Source organism: Oratosquilla oratoria, chromosome 9, assembly GCF_046742065.1.
Source record: "Oratosquilla oratoria isolate Oo_2021 chromosome 9, ASM4674206v1, whole genome shotgun sequence".
Taxonomy (NCBI): Eukaryota; Metazoa; Arthropoda; class Malacostraca; order Stomatopoda; family Squillidae; genus Oratosquilla; species Oratosquilla oratoria.
This window is the reverse complement of record NC_134785.1, coordinates 72201656-72226480: the sequence shown is the minus strand read 5'-3', so window position 1 is coordinate 72226480 and position 24825 is coordinate 72201656. Positions and strand designations below refer to the sequence as shown.

The 24825-nt window shown below is 42.5% G+C and overlaps 1 protein-coding gene across 1 annotated transcript in view; it reads left to right on the top strand.

Annotated features, from left to right (window-relative positions):
* LOC143028574 (uncharacterized) overlaps nucleotides 1–24825 on the top strand; it is an 87580-nt gene continuing 62755 nt past the window's right edge. Inside the window, exons 1-8 of the mRNA XM_076190894.1 lie at nucleotides 1–415; nucleotides 1728–1828; nucleotides 3196–3321; nucleotides 15336–15443; nucleotides 15999–16118; nucleotides 21609–21725; nucleotides 22224–22340; nucleotides 22846–22965. Coding sequence (XP_076047009.1) covers nucleotides 121–415; nucleotides 1728–1828; nucleotides 3196–3321; nucleotides 15336–15443; nucleotides 15999–16118; nucleotides 21609–21725; nucleotides 22224–22340; nucleotides 22846–22965 — 1104 coding nt within the window. The 5' untranslated portion in view covers nucleotides 1–120. The remainder of the gene's footprint in view (nucleotides 416–1727; nucleotides 1829–3195; nucleotides 3322–15335; nucleotides 15444–15998; nucleotides 16119–21608; nucleotides 21726–22223; nucleotides 22341–22845; nucleotides 22966–24825) is intronic.

The following is a 24825-nucleotide window of genomic DNA, read 5'->3' as shown; positions in this document are numbered from 1 at the left end:
CGTTGGTCTGTGCCCCGCTGCAGACGTCTCTCTCGACCTGGCCCTCCAGTGAGAAGCCCCTGACGTCGTGCCCGAGGTCCTACTTCGCCAAGACCTTCTCCAGGAGCTCGCAAACGAGCCATGGGTCTTCAGACGTTGCTCTGCCGTCGTGGGGTCCCGTCCTCAGGGGAATTCCGTCATCTCCTGGTCCTGCTGCCAGCGGTCCTGCTCGTCCTCGGGGTGACCGTCAGCTCGGCTGAGTCGAGGACATTCAGGAAGAAGCTGGAGAGGTTTGAGCGTACCATGGCCTCGAGGTTCTCGTGCTCGTCAAGTTATCCGAAATTGGCGTCGTTAATAACTGATATGAGAATCGAATTTCAAAAGCTGAAGGAGAGCAAAAGGGGATTACAACGAGAATTGAAAGAACTCTTAGAAGGTAAGACAAAGCAGACATCCTCGGCTGTAACTAGAGCTTCTATTCAGGTGCCACGGGTCTGTATGGGAGACGGTGAAATACGAGTTTATTTTGTAATTCTTGACTAGGAACAGGGGGGGATGGGGGGTGAGGTAGTATGTGTGAACAAAATTTGACGCAGCCCGAAGGGATTTCTCCCCGTCTTCTCCTTTTATGCATGGGGGGACGGAGAGGGGGGGTCGCCGATTAATGAAGCGGCCTTGCTGTGGATGTGCTGTGTCTTGCGACATTGCTTCTGACCCAGGGTAGTGGACAAGGTGCAGGGATGACCCGTCATCCAGGAGGTGCTAAGATAAGAGGGAGGGTGGAGGGGTGTGGAGTGTTCTCAGGGATGGAATGGGTGGGAGTGATTTTATGCTTTTTCCTTTTTGGTTACCTCCCTTGCAAGGGGGAAAAAGCCTTGGCATATGTATGTATGTAGGAACAGGCCTTCTATTCAGCTGTCTGTGGCAACTAGGTTGTATTCCTTTTCAATCAATTTTCTGGTTTAAGTCCTATAGATCCAGTGGAGTCCTGTACATTTGTTGGAGTCGATTTTATAATTTTCATCTAGTTCTTTATTAATCTTATTATTTTCATTCATTTCCTTATATATTCACTTAATTTTCATTTATTCATTTATCCGTCTATTGTAAAGTGTATTTTTAACTTCTACATTTAAGTGGCAAAGAAAGTCTGGGATTGTTGTTGTCCTTAATGTACCAGACTCTGGCCTACGAATACAAGATAAGCTCCGTTCATAGCTCGGAGGGCTGCCAGAAACATTAGAATGTACATATTTATAGGGTCGCCAAAGCATGGTATAAGTAAGCTATTGCCATATTCGTATATAGAATATTTGAAAGGTTGGTCACGTCGGATGATCGACATGACGAGAGGCGCCGGATTAGTCGCTGATTCTATTGTAGCGAAGGGCGTGAGGTGTAGAAGTTCCAAGCAGGTGTCCCGTCGACACCCTGTCGGCTTCTTTGTTCAAGTAGAGGGCTTCAGATGGCTTGACCCGAGATGCGCTGAGCCTATTGTCCGCTAAGGACGTCTACTGCAAAATTTGGTGACTTGGGTCACTCGGAGAGTCCTTGGAGAGTTGGTTGAAGACGTCCAAGTTCACTCTGGTAGCATATGCGTGCGTGCGCACGTGTGCACGCTAGGCATCGAAGGGAGATGACAGACACGATGAATATCGAAGAAGATGATAACAACGAAAGGAGACGATAACACTATTCTATTTTATTCTTTTTTGTTTATCTATTAAAGTTCTATTTTTTTCGGGCAGCCACGCCATGCGAGAGCAACTTCCGCTGTGATAACGGAAAGTGCGTCGAACGAGACAGACTGTGCGACGGAAAACATGACTGCCCCAGGGGCGAGGATGAGGTAGAAATACTAATAAACAAATTAGTAATAATAATAGAAATATTATTATCTATTTATTCATCATTTATCTGCTTATTTTCTGTTATTCATTTATCAATTATAAATTACTGTTATTTTTCTATTTTTTCCACCCACACCCGACCTAGTTATGGACCAAAAGGTCTCCTGTTGGTATGCTTCTCCTTTGTATTATTATTTTTTTTATAAATAAAATGAGAAAAAACATAAATGAATGAAGTAATACATAAAATACAAATAAATATATATAAAATAGGTAAATAAATAAATAAATCATATAAAGATATTCTACTCTATTGGTCAACATATTTATCAGGCACTTTTTCCCCTATGAAATGTTTTTATTTCTACTCGCATTTATACCTTATATTACCTCTCTTCTTTTTATTTTTTATTTTAACAGACTTGCTACTTTTTATAAAAAAAAAAAAATAATAATCTGCGTTAACCTTGGCTTTCTAATATAATTTCTTATATTCCTTCTACCGTTATACCTAAATGAATTATACGTTTTATAGTTTTGAAATAACTAAAATACTTCTGATACGCAACTGAAAACAGTTAGGTTAGGTTAGCGCTATAAGTTAGGTTAGGTTGGTTAGGTTAGTTAGGTCAGGCTAGGTAAGGTTAACTTAGGTTTAATGCTGTAAGACTAGGTTAGGCTAAATTAAGTTATCGCTATAGGGCTAGGTTAGGTTAGGTTGGGTTAGCATAGGTTAAATTAGGTTGGGTTAAAGTAAGTTAGGTTAGTGCTATGTGTTATGTTATGTTAGATTGGTTTAAGTTAGGCTAGGTTAGGTTTGGTCAGGTTGATTAAGTTAGGTTAAGTTTAAGTTAGGCTAGAGTAGGTTAGGTTAGTGCTATAGGTTAGGTTAGGCTAGTTAGGTTAAGTTAGGCTAGGTTAGGTTGGTTAGGTTAAGTTAGGCTAGGTTAGGTTGGTTAGGTTAAGTTAGTTTAAGTTTGGCTAGGTTAGTGCTATAGGTTAGATAAGGTCAGGTTGGTTAGGTTAGTTTAAGTTAGGCTGTATTAGGTTAGGTTAGGTTAGGTTAGGCTTGGTTAGGTCGGATAGGTTAAGTCAGGTTGGATAGATTAAGTTAGCTTAAATTGGGCTGTGCTAAGAAAGGTTACTGTAATAATGGAGATAAAATGTTCAAATAGACCGTCCGCTACAGTGGCACCTTCGTAGAAAACGCATTTATACCTTCTTTCATTCTACGTTACCCCAATTCTATTTTTACTTATCTATTATGAATATGGAATGATTTCTGTTTGATTTCTTGGTCTACGTTATCCCAATTTTATTTTTACTTATCTATGAAATGCTTTCTGTTTGAATTCTTGGTCTGTAGAAATTTTGTGATGTGAAGTGTTCGGACGATGAGATGTGGTGTGGGCACGAGGAATCGGACAAGTGCATCCCGAACGCTTGGCGATGCGATGGCGACGTCGACTGTGAGAAGAGTCGTTTGGATGAGGTAGTCTGATTTATCTATATTTGTTATATTTTATCTGTTTTGTCTTATATTGTTTGATCTGTTTTAATTTATTTTTGTTTGTTTGTTTATTTTTCATTTTTAGTTTGATCTTACAAGTCTTTATTTCGTTTAATTTCAACATATACCAAAGGCTTTTTCCCCCTTCCAAGGGAGGAAAAAACAAACAAACATAAAAACCACTCCCACCTTTTCATCCCTAGCATACTCCACTTCCCTCCCTCTTATCTTGACACCTCCTGGATGACGGTTCATCTCTGCATCCCGCCCACTGCCTTGAATCAGAAGCAGTGTCGCAAGACACAGCACACCCACAGCAAGGCCGCTTCATTAATTCGTCGACCCCCCCTCTCCGTCCCCTCATGCAGAAAAGAAGAGAACAGGGAAAAATCCCTTCGGGCTGTGTCAATTTATTTCTCACACATACTCCTTCACCCCGCATCCCCCATCCACTCCCCCTCATGCATCACATCATCATCCATACACAACCATTCGTGGGAGTAAGGGGGGAAGTATCGGAATATAGTTTAGGTAATAGAAACAACTTAGAGAAGGACTGTGGAAAGAATCACCAAAGCAGGTGGAGGGAAAATAAACTCAAAGTTTACTATACAACTTACAGATACTTACAGAAGGCTTCTGGAAGAGGATAATGCGCCTGTGGCTCCAACTCTTAATAACTATCCTCTTATATCATAGTCTAGTGGTCATTGTGGTCGAGGCGGATATTAACAATTAACGCTTCAAAATCATATTTCTGCTACTGGTTCTTCCACACTCGATCAAGCTCCCTCTCAAAATCCACCACTGACTTAGCATTCACCACATACTCGGGTAGCTTGTTCCAATGATTTACCACTCTATTACTAAATGTATATTTCCTTATGTGTAACCTTGTTCTTTGTACGAAGATCCTTTTATTATGTCCTCTTGTCACTATCTCAGACTGCCTCACAAATAATCCTTCACTCACACCTTCATCATACACTCCAGTTATTATTTTAAACGTCTCAATCATATCGCCTCTAGATCTTCGGTACGTAAGAGTTGGTTAACCCAGCTTCTTTAGTCTCTCTGAATATGTAAGAGTCCTCAAGCCCGGTACCATCTTTGTTGCTCTCCTCTGTACTGCCTCAACTGCAGCTATGTCCCTCTTTTTGTATGGGCACCACACTTGGTTTGCATACTCCAAGTGTGGCCGAACTAAACTCACAAACAAGTTCTTAAACATACTCTCATCCATTGTAGTGAATGTTCTTCTAATCAGACCAACCATCTTATTTGCTACATTGATCTTCTCAGCCAAATGTCTACTGAAATTTAATTCATCCACAACAACACCCAAATCTTTTTCCACCCTCACTGCATTTAGTTCTTCTTCCATTATGTATAGAAAGTTCTCTATTCCTGTCCTCCCTACTCGCATTATTTTACATTTCTTTGGATGAAACCTCAACAGCCACTTTTCCGACCAGTTCTTCATTCTTTGTAGATCTTCCTGTAGCTTCCTGCAATCCTCTCTCCCTTTGATTTCTCTGTATATCTTTGTATCGTCTGCATATAGAAATATCTGACTGTTTAATATAGTGTCTGGCATGTCATTAATATATATAACAAACATCAAAGGCCCGAGTACTGAACCCTGAGGCACCCCGCTAATCACATCTTTCCAATGAGACACTTCACCATTCACTATCACTCTTTGTTTTCGATCTTTTAGAAACTCCTCAATCCAATCAATCTCCGGTGCGGCACCTTATCAAAAGCCTTCATAAAATCGCAGTAGGCTACATCAAATCCTCCTCCCATATCCAATATCTTTGTCCATTCTTCTATTACTGTGATCAGCTGAAGCACTGTAGAGCGTCCATTCACAAATCCGTACTGCCTTCCACTTATTAGTTTATACTTGTTCAAATGATCTAACATCTTTCCACGTATTATTGATTCCATCAGCTTACAGATAACACAGGTCAAACTTACTGGTCTATAATTTTCTGGTTCACTTCTATCTCCTTTTTTAAATATTGCTGTAATTTTAGCTATTTTCCAATCCACTGGTATCTTACTGGTCTGTAGTGACAAGTTAAATATAAGCTTAAGTGGGCTGATGATCACTGCTTTTATGCAGAAGCATACTTAACAAAATTGATTTGCTGCAAGGTAAAGCATGCGTAGAGAACTTCGATATTAAAGTTATTACTGAGTCTTAGATCAACATGGCTGATAAACATTTCCTTCCGGAAATCGAAATAGAAGGATATAATTTTTTTTCACAAGGATAGGGTTGGGAGGAGGAGGGAGGTGTAGCACTTTTCGTTAAAAATACAATAAACTGTATTATCAACAATTCGATTAAGGAAGAGGAATGTACGGAATCCATTTGGGTAGAGATTATAGGCAAGAATAAAAAAGTTATCATTGGCTTTTTGTACAGACCTCCTAACCTCAGCATTGAGCAGACTGATCCCCTGATTCATGAAATTCACAGAGCGTCCCAGTACAAAAACGTTGTGATCATGGGAGATTTTAATCATAGAAACATTGTCTGGGAAACTTTTATAGGAAATCAGGAAACAAAGAAATTCCTAGATGTGGTGCAGGATAATTTCCTAAAACAAGTGATTACCGATCCTACGAGGGGAGAAAGTATTTTGGACTTAATTTTAACTAATAATGAGCACCTAATGAGTAACGTAAAAGTGGGAGATAGTCTAGGCTCTAGAAATCATCAAGAAATAAGATTTAATATTATTTGGGAAGAATTAAAAAGTACGAATAACGTCCAAGTACCAGACTTCAGGAGAGCAAACTTTGACAATATAAAAAACCATTTTAATTTTGAATATGAAATGTCATGCAGACGTTTCGGACATTGTCAAGTCTCGGTGCGTGACCGGGGGTCAGGTCATGACCAGAGGTCGGGTCACGCAGGGTAATATGCATACCTGGGGTCAGGCCATTTGGGGGCGAGGGCTCAATAGAGAGGTCAGCGATTTGGATGAAATGTATAGCACTCTGATTTAATTATGAGTGCACAAAATACATTTATCCCCCTAAAGTCAATACGGAAAAATAGTAATACTCCCAAATGGATGACGGACAGATTGAAACATGAGATCGGAATGAAAAGAAGACTTTACGTAAAAAAAAGAAAAAAAAATGGGGAAACACACATTGGATCAAGATATAACGAAATGGCAAAGCTGGTTAAAAAGAATACATGTACAGCGAAACGTAATTATAAAATTAAAGTTGCTAGTCAAGCAAGATCCAACCCAAAGGGTTGCTTTCATCTCCATAGAACAAAAAATAAAGAAATAATAGGACCAATTAAAAACGATGAAAATGTCATGATAGAATCGTAGGAAAAAATGAATGAAGAGTTTATCAATTATTTTCTATCGGTGTTTACTAATGAGAGGTTAGATAAAGTACCTGACTGTGATCCGATATTTAGAGGAGATGAAGAAAGTAGTCTATCTAATATCAGCATTAGTAAAGTAGAAGTAGTCAAGCAGATTGAAAGACTTAAGGCTAAGAAATTCCCGGGTCCAGACGAAATTTTTCCGAGAATGCTAAAGGAGTGTAAATTTGAAATCTGCGACCAGAACTGAAATATTTAATAAATCAATATACACTGGTTTTGTGCCTACTGCTTGGAGGCAAGCAGACGTTGTTCCTGTTTTTTAAAAAGGGAGATAGATCGTCTATATACAACCACAGGCCAATCAGTTTGACATCGGTTATAGGAAAAATGCTTGAATCAGTAATAGTAAATAGACTCAGAGAACACATCGGAAGACATAATTTCATTCATGAATCACAGCATGGTTTGTCCAAGGGTAAGTCATGTGTGACTAACCTTCTATCCTTTTACACTAAAGTATATGAGGCGTCAGATAACAATGATAATTACGATATTATTTACCTTGACTTTAGCAAAGCGTTCGACAAGGTGCCACACCAGAGACTACTAAATAAAATCAAAGCCCATGACATAGGAGGAAAAGTGTTAGAATGGATTAGAGCTTGGATTAGTAACAGAAAAGAGCGGGTCACCATAAATGGAGTAAAATCTAGGCAATGGTACTAGTGGGGTCCCCCAGGGCTCGGTTTTGGCTCCCTTGTTCTTCATTATGTACATAAACGACTTAGACGATGGGATAAATAGTGATGTTAGTAAGTTTTCGGATGACACTAAAATAGGACGCATAATTAGGTCAGGAGACGACGCCGAGATTCTGCAGGATGATCGTAGCAAATTGTTCACATGGTCTGTGAAATGGCAAATGAACTTCAATATCTCTAAGTGTAGTGTGTTAAACGTAGGGCTACACAACCCCGAAGATAGATACAGCTTAGATAACACGCTGTTAGAGAAAACTGAGTGCGAGAGAGACTTGGGAGTTCTAGTGAGTCCGGACCTTAAAACCAGGAAGCAGTGCATTAGCGCCAGGAATAAAGCTAACAGAGCATTAGGTTTCATTGCTAGGACGGTAACGAATAGAAGTGCAGAGGTAATTATTAAACTCTATCTAGCGATAGTGACCCATCCTTGATTATGTGGTACAGTTTTGGTCTCTGTCCTACAGAATGGACATCAATTCACTAGAATCAGTACAGAGAAGAATGACCAAAATGATACATGGACTCAGAAATTTGCCTTACGAAGAGAGGCTTAGGCACCTTAACTTACACTCTCTGGAAAGACGCAGAGTGCGAGGTGATCTAATAGAGGTGTTCAAGTGGATCAAAGGATTTAACAAGGGTGATACAAACAAGGTCATCATAATAAAACAACAGGGCAGGACACGTAGTAATGGTTATAAACTGGACAAATTTAGATTTAAATCAAGAAATAGGCAAGAATTGGTTTACAAATAAGGTGGTCGACGAATGGAATAAACATAGTAACCCTGTAGTAAGCGCTGAAACTATCAGTTGTTTTAAGAAACGATTAGACAACTTTATGGATGAGGATGACAGGTGGTGATGGATACGGAGCTGCCTAGTGTAGGCCTTATGGTCTCTTGCAGTCTCCTTCATTCTTATGTTCTTATGTTCTTATTCTCTATTCACCCCTATCTTCTGTCTTCTCTCGTCCTTCCTCAACAGACATTCCCCTCTTTCCCAATACCCTTTTTACCCCATCTATCCATCTCATCCTAGGTCGAGCCCTCATGTTCACTCCTTCCACCTCTGCCTTCCACACCTCTTTTACTAATCTTTCTTCACGCATTCTTTCCATTTGTCCAAACAATCCCAATACTCTTTCATCAACTCTATCTTCCAACTCCCTCCCCACCCCTGTTCTCCTCCTCACCTCCTCATTTCTCACTCTATCCAGCCTAGTAACCCTTATCATACTTACCAGGCACCTCATCTGAAATACATTCAAACTCCTCCTCTCTTCCTCTTTTATGTTCCATGTTTCTGTCCCGTACAGTGCTGTCGGCTCAATCATTCCTTCATATAATCTCCTCTTAGCATCCATTCCCAATGTCTATTTCTCATTACACTTTTTAATCCACCAAGACATTTACTCGCTTCTCTCAATCTACATTCTACCTCCACCCCCACTCCTCCCTTTCCTGCCACATTCGCACCCAAGTATCTAAAACTATCCACTTCCTCCAGTCTCTCCCCTTAATACTCACTTCCAGTCTGCTGCCACTTTTTCCCCTTGTACATCTAATCACCTTATTTTTACCCACATTTATCTTCAACTTACTTCCTTCGCACACCTTCCCAAACTCTGTTACTAACTTCCTTAATCCCTCCTCTGGTCCTGCTATAAGCGCAGTGTCGTCAGAAAAAAACAGCTGGCCTAACTTCTAATTTTCTAAATTTTCTTTAACCATCTCCAATCCCCAACCCATTACCCTTGTGTTTAGCTCTCGCACCACCCCATCCATGCATAAATTGAACAGCCAAGGCGACATAACACATCTCTGACGAAGTCCCACCTTTACCTCAAACCACTCACTCTTTCCATTTCTAAACCTAACAAGCCGCGGGCTTCGCCCTCTCCGGCTTCGCCGGGGGCTTGGCTGCGCAAACAGCGGCCTACGGCCACAACACTCCGCGCTTTAATCCCACGATAGGGATCCCGTGCTGGGGATCCCGTGTTGGGGTTCCGCCCCGAGGCCGAACCCAAGGGACATTTTTTCCTGGTCAGTTCAAGGGAACATGGCGACCACTGAGGACTTGCGACCACTGAGGACTTGCGACCACTGAGGACTTGCGACCTTTGAGGACTTGCGACCTTTGAGGACTTGTTACCTTGGAGGACTTGTTACCTTGGAGGACTTGCGACCACTGAGGACTTGCGACCACTGAGGACTTCCGACCTTTGAGGACTTGCGACCTTTGAGGACTTGCGACCTTTGAGGACTTGTTACCTTGGAGGACTTGTTACCTTGGAGGACTTGTTACCTTGGAGGACTTGTTACCTTGGAGGACTTGTTACCTTGGAGGACTTGTTACCTTGGAGGACTTATTACCTTGGAGGACTTATTACCTTGGAGGACTTATTACCTTGGAGGACTTATTACCTTGGAGGATTTATTACCTTGGAGGATTTACAACCTCGTAGGACTTGCAACTTCAGAGGACTTGCACCCTCGTAGGACTTACGACCTCGGAGGACTTGCAGCCTCGAAGGGCTTACAACTTCGGAGGACTGCTGCTGAATCCTCGGGCATTTCGATGGTTAACTTCTCCCGTATGCTTACAGGGGTGTGTCCGCAAATGGTAATGAGGCTACCCAAATTACGGAAAGTTTATTTTTAATTGTATTAGAAAATATAGACCCTTGGTAGCCATTAGCCATTTCCATTGGTGCTTCTGTCTACGCCTCTGTCAACGCTTCTTCGCCGTTTGGTCTCTTGGTATCGCTTGGCCCTTCGCTCGCGGCCAATCAATCGTCTCCGTTGCCGTGACGTCAGCGTTCTCGGCCAATCAGTCGTCTGCGTTGCCGTGACGTCACCACTCTCGGCCAATCAGTCGTCTCCGTTGCCGTGACGTCACCACTCTCGGCCAATCAGTTGTCCCCGTTGCCGTGACGTCACGGGGTGTCACCAAAACACCACCGTGACCGAGGAAATTTAGAGACAATTTTGATTTCCTTTTTTTTTTTTTTTTTTATCTATACTTTGACACAAGCTCTACTACTCTTATAAAAACCCTTGACTGCTCTTAACAGCTTTCCTCCTATCCCATATATCTGCAATACCTCCCACAGTACCTTCATGTCTACTCTGTCATAAGCCTTTTCTAAGCCCATAGAAGCCCATTAAATATCCTTACCTTTTCCTATAGCTTTCTCACATATCTGTCTTTCCACAAAAAGTCTGATCTACGCAACCCCTACCTGTCCTAAACCCACACTTTTCCTCACTAATTACTCCCTCTGTTCCTCTTCTAATCCTCTCAATCAAGACCCCCCCCATAAGTTTTTCCAACTGCACTTAACAAGCTGATCCCTCTGAAACTACTACACTCACACTTGTCCCCTTTTCCCTTGTAAATAAGAACTATACAGGCACTCCTCCAGTCCTCCGGTACTCTACCCTGTCTTAAACAAACATTAAATAACCTCACCAGCCAGTCCACCATCACTGTACCTCCTTTTTTCAGACATTCTGCATGACATCCATCCAACCCAGGGGCTTTACCTGCTCTCATCATTTTAACAACTGCCTTCACTTCATCTTTCCTTATTTCTCTTCTATTTTCCTCACTCATTACGGTAATTTTCTTAGCATTTCCCACTGCAACTATCTTTCCCTCCCTATCCTCCTTCATATTTACCAACTCCCTAAGATACCTTGCCCATGTTCCTCTTACTGCCTTCTCTTTCATGATCATCTCTTCATCTGTACCTTTTACATTTTCTTCTCTAGCTGATTCGCCTCCTCTTCTCTTAATTTCTTTCCAAAACATCTTTTTATTACTTTCAAAAATTTCTGTCATACTCTTACCCCATTTCACATCTGCACTCCTCTTTGCCTCCTTTATCTTATACTTTACTTCTCTTTTTTATACCTCATATGATTCCTTCGTCCTATTTTGTAACCAATCTGTGAAAACTCGCTTCTTCTCTTGTACACCCTTCTTTGCTTCCTCATCCCACCACTCACTACCCTTCCTTCTTTTTCCTCCCCGTCCTCCTTATTCGAGACATCATCTTTGCACACCATATGATTCCCTCCTTGAACCATCCCCATTCCTCCTCCACTCATAGTTCTATTCTATCCTTCACTCCCTCCCACTCCTCTCTCAACTTCTTCTTGTACTCCTCCTTTTCGTTCTCATTTAAGCAGTTCACTCTAAGCACCCCACTACCTTCTGTCCTTTTCCTCTTTCTCAATCTATCCTCCACTCTCAACTTACCTTCCACCAAAATATTATCTGATATTCCTCCACTCCCTCCCCTTAGAACATGTACATCCTTAAGTCTTCTTACTATTCTCCTGGTTACCACTATATAGTCCATTAACGCTCTATCTACCACCCTTACACCCACCACCCTCTCCCAAGTGTACTTATGCTTGACTTTCTTCCTAAACACTATATATGTTATCATCAACTCTCTAGACACATCTCTGCCATCAACTCTCCACTATTTTTTTTTTTTTTTTTTTTTTTTGAACTTCACACTTCTCAACCACTCCGTCTATTGGTTCATTTCCTACCCTAGCATTAAGGTCTCCCGATACAACTACATTGACATTTCTCCCTTTCCCCATTATGCACGCATTTAAATATATCCAAAAAGCCTCCCTTTCCTTTAGACTCTTCTCACTACCAGGCCCATATGCACTTACAAAAACCCACATCTCCCTTCCCAGGTTCACCTTTATCTATATTAACCTTGCAGAAACCTCCTTCTACTCCACTACAAGCTTACTTATCTCTTCATTCTTCACTTACTAGTATAGCCACCCCTTGTCTCCCTTGTCCACTCTTCACTCCTGAGAACTTCCCAAGTACACTCCCAAAATCACACTTGCCCCTCCCTCTCAACTTAGTTTCACTCAATGCCAACACATCCATTTTTCTTCTCACATACTGCCTATGTCTTCTCTTGTACTCTCATCTGTACCACATCCACGCACATTAAGGGTTGATTCACACTATCGGTCCGGTCGCGCTCCGCTCTCACTCCGCTCTCGGTCCGCTCTCGGTTCTGAGGTATTCACACGTACGGTCTGCTCTCGCTCCGCTATCGCTCCCGTCATTGCCCCTCCCTCGACACCAGTAGAAGTCTTACCATCAGTTACGAAGGATGTGTGACTTTTCTGACGCCGAGTTGGCAATAATCGCTATTGCACTTGATGAAGAAGAAGAAGGAAAACAAAATAGAAAAAGAAAGAGATTGTGGGTTCATCCTATATTGCAAGATAGGAAAATTGAAGGAGAATTTCATACTCTGCATCCTCGTCTTATTGATGATGAGAGTAAATTCCACAGCTATTTCAGAATGAACAAAGGAACATTTGAGAAAATACTATCCAAAATTGAGGATGACCTGAAATGTACAAGAAGATGCTGCACTTCCTGGCACTGATGTGCTTGCACCATACGTTATAGTGGGAGATGAGGCTTTCCCGCTGAAGAGAAATTTGATGAGGCCCTACCCAGGTTCACAGACTGAACATAATGTAGAGAGGAGGATTTTTAATTATAGATTATCTAGAGCCAGGAGGATAGTTGAGTGCACATTTGGTATTCTAGTGCAAGCCTTCAGAATATATTTAAGGAAACTAGCTATGCCTTTAACGCTAATGCAATCATTACAACAACATGCATACTTCACAATCTGATACACCCAAATGCTGTTGGATTACCAGATACTGTTGTCATGCCCCCATCAAACACAGTACGTCCAATGAGAGGAAGAGGGGGAATGCTACAAGAGAGGCTTTTGGCGTGAGAGAAACACTGAAAGATTATTTCAACTCCCCAGCTGGTTCAATGCCTTGGCAAAATGATAAAATATAAGTAGACAAACAAACTTGTGTAGGAATATTTGTTGAGTGAGCTAAGGAGATGCATTTCCGCAGTGGATAATAGGCTGTTATTATACATATGGAATTTCTTTCTTTGGTTAGTGTATTTTTTTCTCTCAGTACCTTGGCAATATGATAAGTATGCAAACATTATTGTATAGGAAAATTGTTTAGTGAGGATAGGAAATGCATTTCCACAGTGGACATTAGGCTATTGTACTATTGTATGGAATTTCTTACCTTCACAACCCAGCTGCCTGCTTATTTCAACACAGCTTCTTCTTTTCGCCACGTTATCACTGTAGTGCAGCGAAGTCAGGTCATACAGCTCTGGTTTACCTTTTGACTAATTCTATTAGCATTTCATCTGAATCCACAAAATTAAAGTAAGTTTTGTAGGTTACATTTTATTCAGTTGGTGCTTATGTATATCCTAGCTGTACGCATTGTCATTGTATCAGTGATAAATAAAAAGAAAACGTATTTTTATCATTTATCTAACTTTCTCATGATCCCATTGTGGTGTTTTCTTTGAATTATTAATGGTTTGGTATGACAGAAGGTAACACTACTTGCTTATATGAAGGCTGAATCTCGACTGGAGTGGAGCAGGAGGAGCAGGACCGTGGCAACTGAGTTCACACTGGCGCTCACGGTCCGCTCTCGCTCCAGTAAAAATATCTTTTGACGGAACCGTGACCGGAGCGAAACCGGAGCGAGAGCAGAGCGAGAGCGCCAGTGTGAATGCTTCCACTGAAATTAATGAGACAATATTGGACCGGACCGAGAGCGGAGCGCGACCGGACCGATAGTGTGAATCAAGCCTAAAAGACCCAAACTTTAGGGTACTGGTTGGAAAACTCCTAGGCCCTCTTACGCCTTTGTTTTTATCTTATTTTTATTTATCTATTTAATTATTTTTATTTAGGAATGTCCCCTTTAGGACTACAGGGAGAAAGATGCCTAGTCCTAATCCCAATCCCGTTTTTTTGTCGCCTCGTGCGACTTAAGTGGGAAAACTTGGTGGCAGTATTCTTTCCCCCCACCACAGGGTTAGGCAAATATATGTATACATATATATATATATATATATATATATATATATATATATATATATATATATATATACATATATATATATATATATATATATATATATATATATGTATATGTATGTAAATCTTGGCAGCAGGTTTTCTTTTAAACATTATTCCGTCTGTCCTGTGAAAAACAGAAATCTACATTCAAAAGATTTGAAAGTCTACTTAAGAAGCTTTGTAGTGCCGAATGCGCAGTTGTTTTTAACAAAACATATATGTATGTATATATATATATGTATATATATATATATATATATATATATATATATATACATATATATGTATATATACAGTATATACATATATATACACACGCATGCATATATATATATATATATATATATATATACATATACATACATACATATACATATATATATATATATATTCAGAGAAATGGTACAAGGTTGTAACAAGGGGTGGGGTGGGGCAGCACAACGGAGGGATGCAGTATAATAAAGTATCGTCATTTCTCTATGAACAGAGATTTCCTCTATCACAGACAATATGATGTGTGACTCTGGTCCGTAGGGGCGTCCCATATAGACACTAAAGTATCAGCTGCATGCTATTTAGCTACTATAACATGCAGCCAATACCACAGACGGGGGTTTAATTTCTAATTCATGTTTATACTTTATTTTATTTTATTTCTATTTTATTTTCAATTTACCATATCCGTAACGAAAGTGACGGAGTTAATGTTAATTTATTTATTGTTGTTAGAAAAAATCCAGAAAAATAAAATCATATTATTTGCATCTTCTAATCTATTCTTTTATATTTACTATTACCAGTGATTCGGTCATTAAATTGTATTCCTACGCCAAACCAATTTTCCATATTTGTTTGTTGTTTTTTCTTTTCTTTTCATTTGCAGGAACGCTGCAACCACAAGTGCAGAAACGATCAATTCTGGTGTGGCGGTTTGGAATGTATTTCGCAAATTTATCGTTGTGATGGTCGAGAGAGTTGCCGTCGTGACGAGGTAAATCCAGTCAAATTAGCTAGATATTTATACATATACTTGTATACATCCAAGCTGGATCAGATATAAATCAAATGAGCAAATAAATAAAAACTCTACACTTTGGATCCCTAAGCTTTGGCAGTTCGCATGGGATAATGGAAGTAAAAGAGAATGGAAATGTTTCATTAGTATCTAATTTGCATAAACCTAGATGAATACTAGGGACTACGATTATACGTGTACTAAAAGCATAGTTAGACTGACTTGTGGTAGTTAAACTGACAGTATCAAAAAGCAGCTTCAACCCCACGCCTTAATTGGAAGGAACCACTCGCACTCACTGTAAAAATCCTCTTCTCTCTCTCTCTCTCTCTCTCTCTCTCTCTCTCTAAAAAAAAATGTAAAAGAAACCTGTGATTTAGCCATTTTCATTATAATGTTTTAAAGTTTATATATTTGGATTGATAAGACGATTGCAAAGTTACGTGATCAAATACGTCAGCCGAAGATGACATTACGTCATTGCGTTTACGCCATTTTTCCCCCCGTTCCGTTTCTTTTTTGTGAACATAGGTGAACTGCACTGCAAAGGACTGTGAACCTGACCGATTCTGGTGCGCAGCTGACAACCACTGTGTCCCTAGTGGCTACAGGTGCGACGGAGAAGCGGATTGCAGTGATGCTGCAGACGAGGTAAGTGCCGTTGGTTCTAATCTATTTTCAATTTCAATTTCCTGGTTGTGAATCCCAATGCTATTATTGCTAACGAAAACATTTCATGATGTTTGCTGCATCTAAATTCTTAAGGCCACGTCACACTACGCGCCTTTTAACCGTCCTGTGCTCAAACGGTGAAGTCCCCGTCATACTGCGCGTCAAATCGTGGAGAACTGACCCCGGCGGTCCCCGCAACACATTCAAATTGAGGCGCGCCGGGCACGAGACTCGCGCCACTGTCCTCCCAACAGTGGTGGATTGGTGACGAGCAACAGAAGACCTACTCATCACGTGGTGACGTTGTTCAACGGATAGAACTGTACAAGGATAACGTGCACTTATGGCAAGCGAGACACCTCCTGTGCCAAGACAGAAATGCCAGGAATGAACCGAGTAGCGTGCGTCATTCACCAACGGCAATGAGTCACCGTTTGACCATAGGACGGGTGAAAGTCGCGCGCCTCTTCACTCCCGCGCCAAGCCACCCTGACGTGGCCTTGACTCATTGCCGTGGGTGAATGACGCACGCTACTCGGCTCATTCCTGTCATTTCTGTCTTCGTACAGGTGATGTTTCACTTGCAACAGGCAATAACGTCCTCGTGAGGCCAGTGGAGCTGGGATTTCTGTGACATGGTGAGTGAGGGGACTTGGTGGGTCTTCTGTCGCGCGTCGCCAGTCCACCACTGCTGGGAAGACTGTGGCGCGCGTCTCGTGCCCCGCGAGCTTCAATTTGTGTGTGTTGTGGGGACAGCCGGGGTGGTGGTGAATTCTCCACGATTTGATGCGTAGTGTGACGGGGCCTTTAGAAGTAGCATAACCAAGCGATAATATCAATATCTTCTTTTTCAATGCGAAGAAAATAAGCAAGACATGTATTATCGGCTGAAAGAAACCTGCACAGCGAAGCTATAGCGATAATCCCATACCACACTCCTGGTCATATGGCCATTTCCCGAAGGTTGAGTGTGGTTTGAATTTTCCGCCAAAATCATCGGAAATTTAAAATTCCCGGCCCTGTGCAGGCATGCGCATTGTCGACCCCACCTCCCCCTCCCTATCCCCTCCCTTCTTACCCGGCTAGCTCGAGCCGGACGTCGCGTCACTTAGATCGCGGAAACGGGACCGAGTGGTTAACTCGCTGCCCACATGGGAGCAGGCGGTCCCGTTTCCTGCTGGTTAATCGTCTGTTAGTTTTATCGCTTTCCGCTTGGCTGCTGGTTTGTCTCATTCTTCGACTTTGATTTTATACGAGCACAATCCGTCCCCGTCTTCGAGCCGTCCCTGGTAAACAACCCGGGTCCTCTCGGAGGACAGGGGACGTGTCTTATGGTACGGAGTGTGGCGCCCCCCAGGGTCATCAGGCCTCTCGGCAGCGCCATACCTCTGACCATCATCGGTCCTCTATTGCCTCACGGTTTGTATCAGGCCCTAGGCGTAGACTTTGACCATATACGATCGCAATCCGTCCCCGTCTTCAGGCTGTCCGTGGTAAGAACCCGGGCCTCTCGGAAGACAGGGGGACGTGTCTTATGGTACGGAGGGTGGCGCCCCCCAGGGTCATCAGGCCTCTCGGCAGCGCCATACCTCCGACCATCATCGGTCCTCTATTGCCTCACGGGTTGTATCAGGCCCTAGGCGTAGACTTTGACCATATACGATCGCAATACGTCCCCGTCTCCAGGCCGTCCGTGGTAAGAACCCGGGCCTCTTTGAAGACGGGGGGGACGTGTCTTATGGTACGGAGTGTGGCGCCCCCCAGGGTCATCAGGCCTCTCGGCAGCGCCATACCTCTGACCATCATCGGTCCTCTATTGCCTCACGGTTTGTATCAGGCCCTAGGCGTAGACTTTGACCATATACGATCGCAATACGTCCCCGTCTCCAGGCCGTCCGTGGTAAGAACCCGGGCCTCTTTGAAGACAGGGGGACGTGTCTGATGGTACGGAGTGTGGCGCCCCCCAGGGTCATCAGGCCTCTCGGCAGCCCCAAACCTCCGGTCATCAATGGTCCTCTAACAGCCTCATAGCTTGCTTCGTCAGGCCCTAGGCGTAGACTTTGACCTTATACGATCGTAATCCGTTCCCCATACGTCTTCGGGTCGTCCGCGGTAAGAACCCGGGCCTCTCGGAAGAGAGGGGGACGTGTCCTATGGTACGGAGGGGGTGCCCCCGAGGGTCATCAGGCCTCTCGGCAGCCCCATACATCCGACCAATAATGGTCCTCTAACGCCTTAATGGCTCCCTTTGTGAGGCCCTAGGCGTAGGCTTTGACCTTTTCCACTCGTAATCCGTTCCCCATACGTCTTCGAGTCGTACGTGGTAAGAATCCGGGCCTCTCGGAGGACAAGGGGACGTGTCCTATGATACGGAGGGTGACGCCCCGAGGGTCATCAGGCCTCGGCAGCCCCATACCTTCGACCAATAATGGTCCTTTAACGCCTTATAACTTTCTTTGTCAGGCCCTAGGCGTAGACTTTGACCTTTTCCACTCGTACTCCGTTCCCCATACGTCCTCAAGTCGTCCGTGGTAAGAACCCGGGCCTCTTGGAGGACAAGGGGACGTGTCTTATGATACGGAGGGTGGCTCCCCGAGGATCATCAGGCCTCGGCAGCCCCATACCTCCGAGCTTCAATGGTCTTCTAACGCCTCACGGCACCACCCTCCTTCCAGGTTTCTTAAAAAAAAAAAAAAACACCACCCAGCCCTTCTCATGAGCCACAGCCAACCTCTTATCAACTTCACTTGGCTTGAGTTTAAAGATGACTTACCTGATGTTCCACCCCCAAGTAAAACACAAAAGAACTTTAGACTTAGGGAGTCTAGTGTTAGTTAAAATGAGTATAAATTAGTTCAAAGAAACTACAATCATTTAGTGTAATGAGAAGAGGAAAATCAGTTTTAAATAGTACAGTTTAAGTTGGCGCAAAGTGCTAGGTATTACATAAATAAAATGCCTTGACCTTGGAGAAAAAAAAAAAAAAAAACAGGTCGAAATGGACATGACTTCTCCTATTCAACTTAAGCTAATCTATAGTCATGATGGTCAAGAACTTTACCATGTTGAAATTAATTTCAACGCTCACTGTGACTCAGGTCGAAATGACCATGACTTTTCCTATTCAACTTGAGCTAATCTACAGTCATGATGGTCGAGAATTTTACCATGTTAAAATTAATTTCGACGCTCACCGTGACTCAGGTGGAAATGGACATGACTTTTCCTATTCAACTTGAGCTAATCTACAGTCATGATGGTCGAGAATTTTACCATGTTAAAATTGATTTCGACGCTCACTGTGACTTAGGTCGAAATGACCATGACTTTTCCTATTCAACTTAAGCTAATCTGTAGTCATGATGGTCAAGAATTTTACCATGTTAAACTAATTCAACGCCCACTGTGACTCAGGTCGACATGAACATGACTTTTCCTATTCAACTTAATTTAATCTACAGTCATGATGGTCGAGAATTTTACCATGTTAAAATTAATTTCGACGCTCACTGTGACTTAGGTCGAAATGAACATGACTTTTCCTATTCAACTTAATTTAATCTACAGTCATGATGGTCCAGAATTTTACCATGTCAAAATTTATTTCAACGCTCACTGTGACTCAGTGATGTCACGGTATGATAAGATGACGTCATTGTGATAAATTGACGTCACCATGTAGTCCTATGACGTCAATTTGTGTCCCTGTGACGTCACGAGACGATCCTATGGCGCCATGATCAATCCGGTGACGTCACAGTATAATCACATGATGTCACTAGGTATTAAACATATAGAAGTCCGCTTGTGGGTGATGAGACGTCACAAATTGCCATAGCACCCTATTGGATGAAGACGCTCGCCACGGGCTTCGAGAACTTCCCGCGGGAAGACTTGGGGTGAGTTGGATACATACCGAGGGTCCAGGCCCGTCTTCGTGGGAGACGCTCAGGGAACGTCTTCACCCAGGACGAAGCCTCTTGACTAACGCCCACGGACGAGGTCGCTCGGAAACGAACTTGGCCTCGCATACTCCCTTTCGGTTTCTCGCTTACCCCGAGGATCTTCACGAAACTAGTGAGAGTGGTAGGCGTACGTTGGACGGAAGCAAGCGTCTCCACACTCATGTTCCTAGACGGCTAGTTGATGCATTTGCCCACCGGGGAGGGTGCATCGGCCGACATCTCGGTGGCTCTGAGTGTGTTGGCGGACGTGGAGTTCGGGGTGGACTGGGACGGGTCTGCCCTTGCTCCCACACAGAGACTTTATTGGCTCGGGATTGAGTGGGACACAGTCAGCGTCCTTCGGGTGCTCCCCTGCGCCAAAAGAGCGTGCTTCTCTCACACGTCCTCCCTCCTTCGGTGGCGGGGGGGGGGGGCCTCAACTTCGCGACCCCGGCCCTTCCACTGAGCCGCTTGGGGCGCCGACGGCTGGTACGGGAGGTCGACAGGAGCATACTGCTTCTCCCGCGTGACCTGCCCGGGCCGATACCCTCAGCACTCCACAGGTTGTTGCGTCCCTGGCTTCGGTCGGGGGCCCTACGCCGGTCGCTGGAGTTTCTCCGCACCCACTCTGTGGAGCGGGTGCGGGACCTAGGGACTGGACATCGACGACTCCCTTGGGGACACGGTGTCTCTACCACTCGGTCGCCCCTGTCCCATGTGTCGCCATGGAAACGGCTCCACCCCTCTCATCTCAAAAAAGTGGAGGGGGCAAAGGGCGACCGAGGAGTGGGGAGGGGCCAGGAACCGTTGAACAGGATACAAATTTCGTATAATTTACGCATTGTGTGAACAGTGCAATGTTGTGCATGTCACATTCTTCGGCGTGGGTACTTGACGTTTCTGTCTCCCCTCTACTGAGTGATAAAATGAATAAGTCTCCCATAGGAAAGACACACGTAATAACGGTTTGATTCAGGCTTCACCTCTCCTCCCACCTGTCCTCGTCTCATGCATAGCTTCGCTGTGCAGGTTTCTTTCAGCCGATAATATTTCTTTGTCGCGGCTCGTGCCGCTTAAATTCTTCTTATCGGCTTAAGAAACCTGCACAGATTTAGGGTCCCTCCCTCCTCCCACAGGCGAAGCCTTCATTTCTCATTGAAGTGACGCGACGTCCGGCTCGAGCTAGCCGGGTAAGAAGGGAGGGGATAGGGAGGGGGAGGTGGGGTCGACAATGCGCATGCCTGCACAGAGCCGGGAATTTTAAATTTCCGATGATTTTGGCGGAAAATTCAAACCACACTCAACCTTCGGGAAATGGCCATATGACCAGGAGTGTGGTATGGGATTATCGCTATAGCTTCGCTGTGCAGGTTTCTTAAGCCGATAAGAAGAATTTAAGCGGCACGAGCCGCGACAAAGAAATATCATCATTGTCTTTGCCAGTGTAAATATGTCTTTTCGATCTCAGTACCCCTTATTCAAACTTTAAAATTGTCGCATAAAAACAGTTTCCGGACATGAACAGGCTGGATGCGCGGGGAAGTGCGCCGAGGGAGAGGTGCTATGTCCTGACGGAGACGCCTGTGTCAGCGAGGTGGCAATATGTGATGGCAAGAGAGACTGCTCACGGGCCAAAGATGAGGTGAGTCGCTCCCGTTTTCTTTAGTTGGAGTCGCGATACTATCAGTTTCGTTTTTATTGTTTTGTTTTTTACTTGATATGAAGGATCTCAGACATATTTGGAACGAAAATAGCGTTCAAAAATGGAAAAATTGTCTCGGCTCTTACGGGGTTCTGGTTCCAAAGATTGAAACTAGATTGATAAGTTATTTGCACATTTAAAACTAACGTACATACCAAATGTATGACATTTTATTAATTGGGAAGTCTACAGCAAATTTTATATATATCAATATCTAGGTATACTTCTTAGGAAGTATATAATCTTGGATCACGTGCTGAGCTATTTCCCTGCCGAAAATCGAACGAAAAAATTGTGTTGAATATGTCAATGAATTTTGCGTGCACGACGATAATGGTACATGGCAGATATTTTCTACCTTACCGAAAAAGTCTGTGGATTTCATTTACATAATCAATGTTTATCCAAACACACTTTTTTTTTTACCCATGTTTTCAGATGTTTTGCAGCAATCAAACGTGCACGGAGAACCAATTCCACTGCAGGTACGGCGCATGCGTGGCAGGCAACGCGCGCTGCAATGGCGTCGTCGACTGTTATGATGGTTCTGACGAGGTATAATATTATTATTCACAAATATAAAGGAAAGTGATAAAATGTAGTTAGAAAATAAAATTAAGTAAATAATTTAAAAAAAAATCACAACTCATCGTCGATATGACGTCATTGAAAGTCCTCTTTTTCAGATCTTTCATCAAACCTTGAATAATTGAATAGAAATGGTAGACGCCAGATATCACCATACCTATGATACAGACCATTAGGAAAACCTGGTACTATTCCAGTATCACGCAAGCATGTTCTTCACTTCCGTTTCTGCATTTCAAACATTCATTTTTCAATGGAATGGTTAAAGTTAGATTAGGAGCTATTGGACAACGTAATTTCCATGTTAGATATGCGTGTTTGCGTGATTCTGAAGTTTTACCGAAACTAAGATGATAAGATCCGAAGAAGTGAGAAGTGATAAAAATCTATAGAAATAGAGGTTAATGAAAAAAAATTTACTCCTTATTCTTCCTTTTTGAGAGACTTTCGCCACAGTCTTGATTCTCTGCAGACGTTGTGCTCCGAGTCGGAGTGTCGGGGAAACGAGGCTCTCTTCTGGTGCGGGGACACGTGCGTCCCGGCTACCTACCGCTGCGACGGGAAGGCTGACTGCGACAGTGAAATCGACGAGGTAAGATGACACTGCACCCCTCGCCACTGCAGCAGTGAAAAAAAAAGTTGCCACTGCATCCCTCACACCCCAACCACTACAGCAGTGAAAAAGTTTGATACTGTACCCCCCACCCTTATCACACTGCAGCAGTGAAACTGAAGAGGTGAGATTGCACTGTTCCCACTGCCCAGTACTGTTGTATAACTTTTGTCAATATATATATATATATATATATATATATATATATATATATATAGTATATATGTATGTATATGTATATATATACATATACATATATATATATATGTACATATACATATATGTATATGTATATATATATATGTATATATATATATGTATATATATATATACATATACATATATGTAATATGTATATATATATGTATATGTATATATATATGAATATGTATATATATATGTATATATATATGTATATATGTATACATTTACACTGAATGGTTCCCAGTGATCAATTAATATATTTTTTCAACCACAAATCACTTTTAATTCCATGCCATCGCAGTCGAGACTGAAGAATCGCTCGATGGAGGCATTCGTTGGAAATTGAAACGTGGACGAGCCGAGGATTCGAACCCAGCTAACCCGTAACAAAGTTACAGTGACTTAAACCAATGCGCTATCAAGAGAGAAAAATATATATATATATATATATATATATATATATATATGTATATATATATATATGTATATATATATATATATATGTATATGTATATATATATATATATGTATATGTATATATATATATATATATATATATATATATATATATATATATGTATACACACACACACACGCACACACACGCACACACATATATATATATATACATATATATGTATGTATGTATGTATATATATATATATATATATATATATATAATGAAACCTTGTATGTTTACAATTGAAACTGTCATTGTGTATTGGTTTGAAGATAAGCAGAATTCATTTATGAATAAAAATATCCTTTTTACTTAGATTCAAAAACAGTTTGAAGGAATTTTAAAACCTTATTACAGTTTTTTTTTTTTTTTTTTTTTTTTTTTTTTTTTTTTTTTTTTTTTTTTTTTTTTTTTTTTTTTTTTTTTTTTTTTTTTTTTTTTTTTTATATAGAGCTCTTTTTCTCCCGAGTCTGTCCGGTGGATGGAAATAGACGGTATTATTCATCTAAACTTTTAGACAAACTACTCGTACCTGGAGACGGGTGGACTACCTCGTACCACAGCGCTGATTCCGAAGTATGAAGTTTGCCGCTGTGGTCGGCCCTGGCCATCAATCCCTCTTGATGGTGACGCCCTTCATCTGTGTGATTGTGGGTGCCAGGGATCCTACAGAACCTCGTCGCTGCCTTGGCAGCAATATCCGCAATAACGTTCCTTGGAATCCCAATATGACTGGAAATCCAGTGAAACTTTGCAGACCTCTTATACCAGTGCAAGAAGTTCAGCGAGTGCTGGATTGATGTTGTTAAGTAGACATCATTCGTTGTCTTCCCCAACCGGATGACGTCAATAGCACTCCTTGAATTTGTGTGGATCACGCCGAGAGGGCGTGGTCCATGTTCTTGGAGATGGCAGCAAGCTCCGTCAGTTTGGTGGTCTCCGTCAGACTCTATAGCATGATCACGCCATCGGCGGTTACAAAACCCACACCACACCTTCCTGTCGGGAGGTCCACAGAGCCATCAGTGCAGTACGACGAGATTGTTGACGGACCTTATGGCTTCAAGAACCATGGGTCGCAGCCGTGCCGGGTCGTAGTCAGCCTCCCTTCTGTCGAGATGGAAGAGATGGAAGTTGGCACAGGGAGATTGCTACGGGGAGGGAGAGAGGGTGTA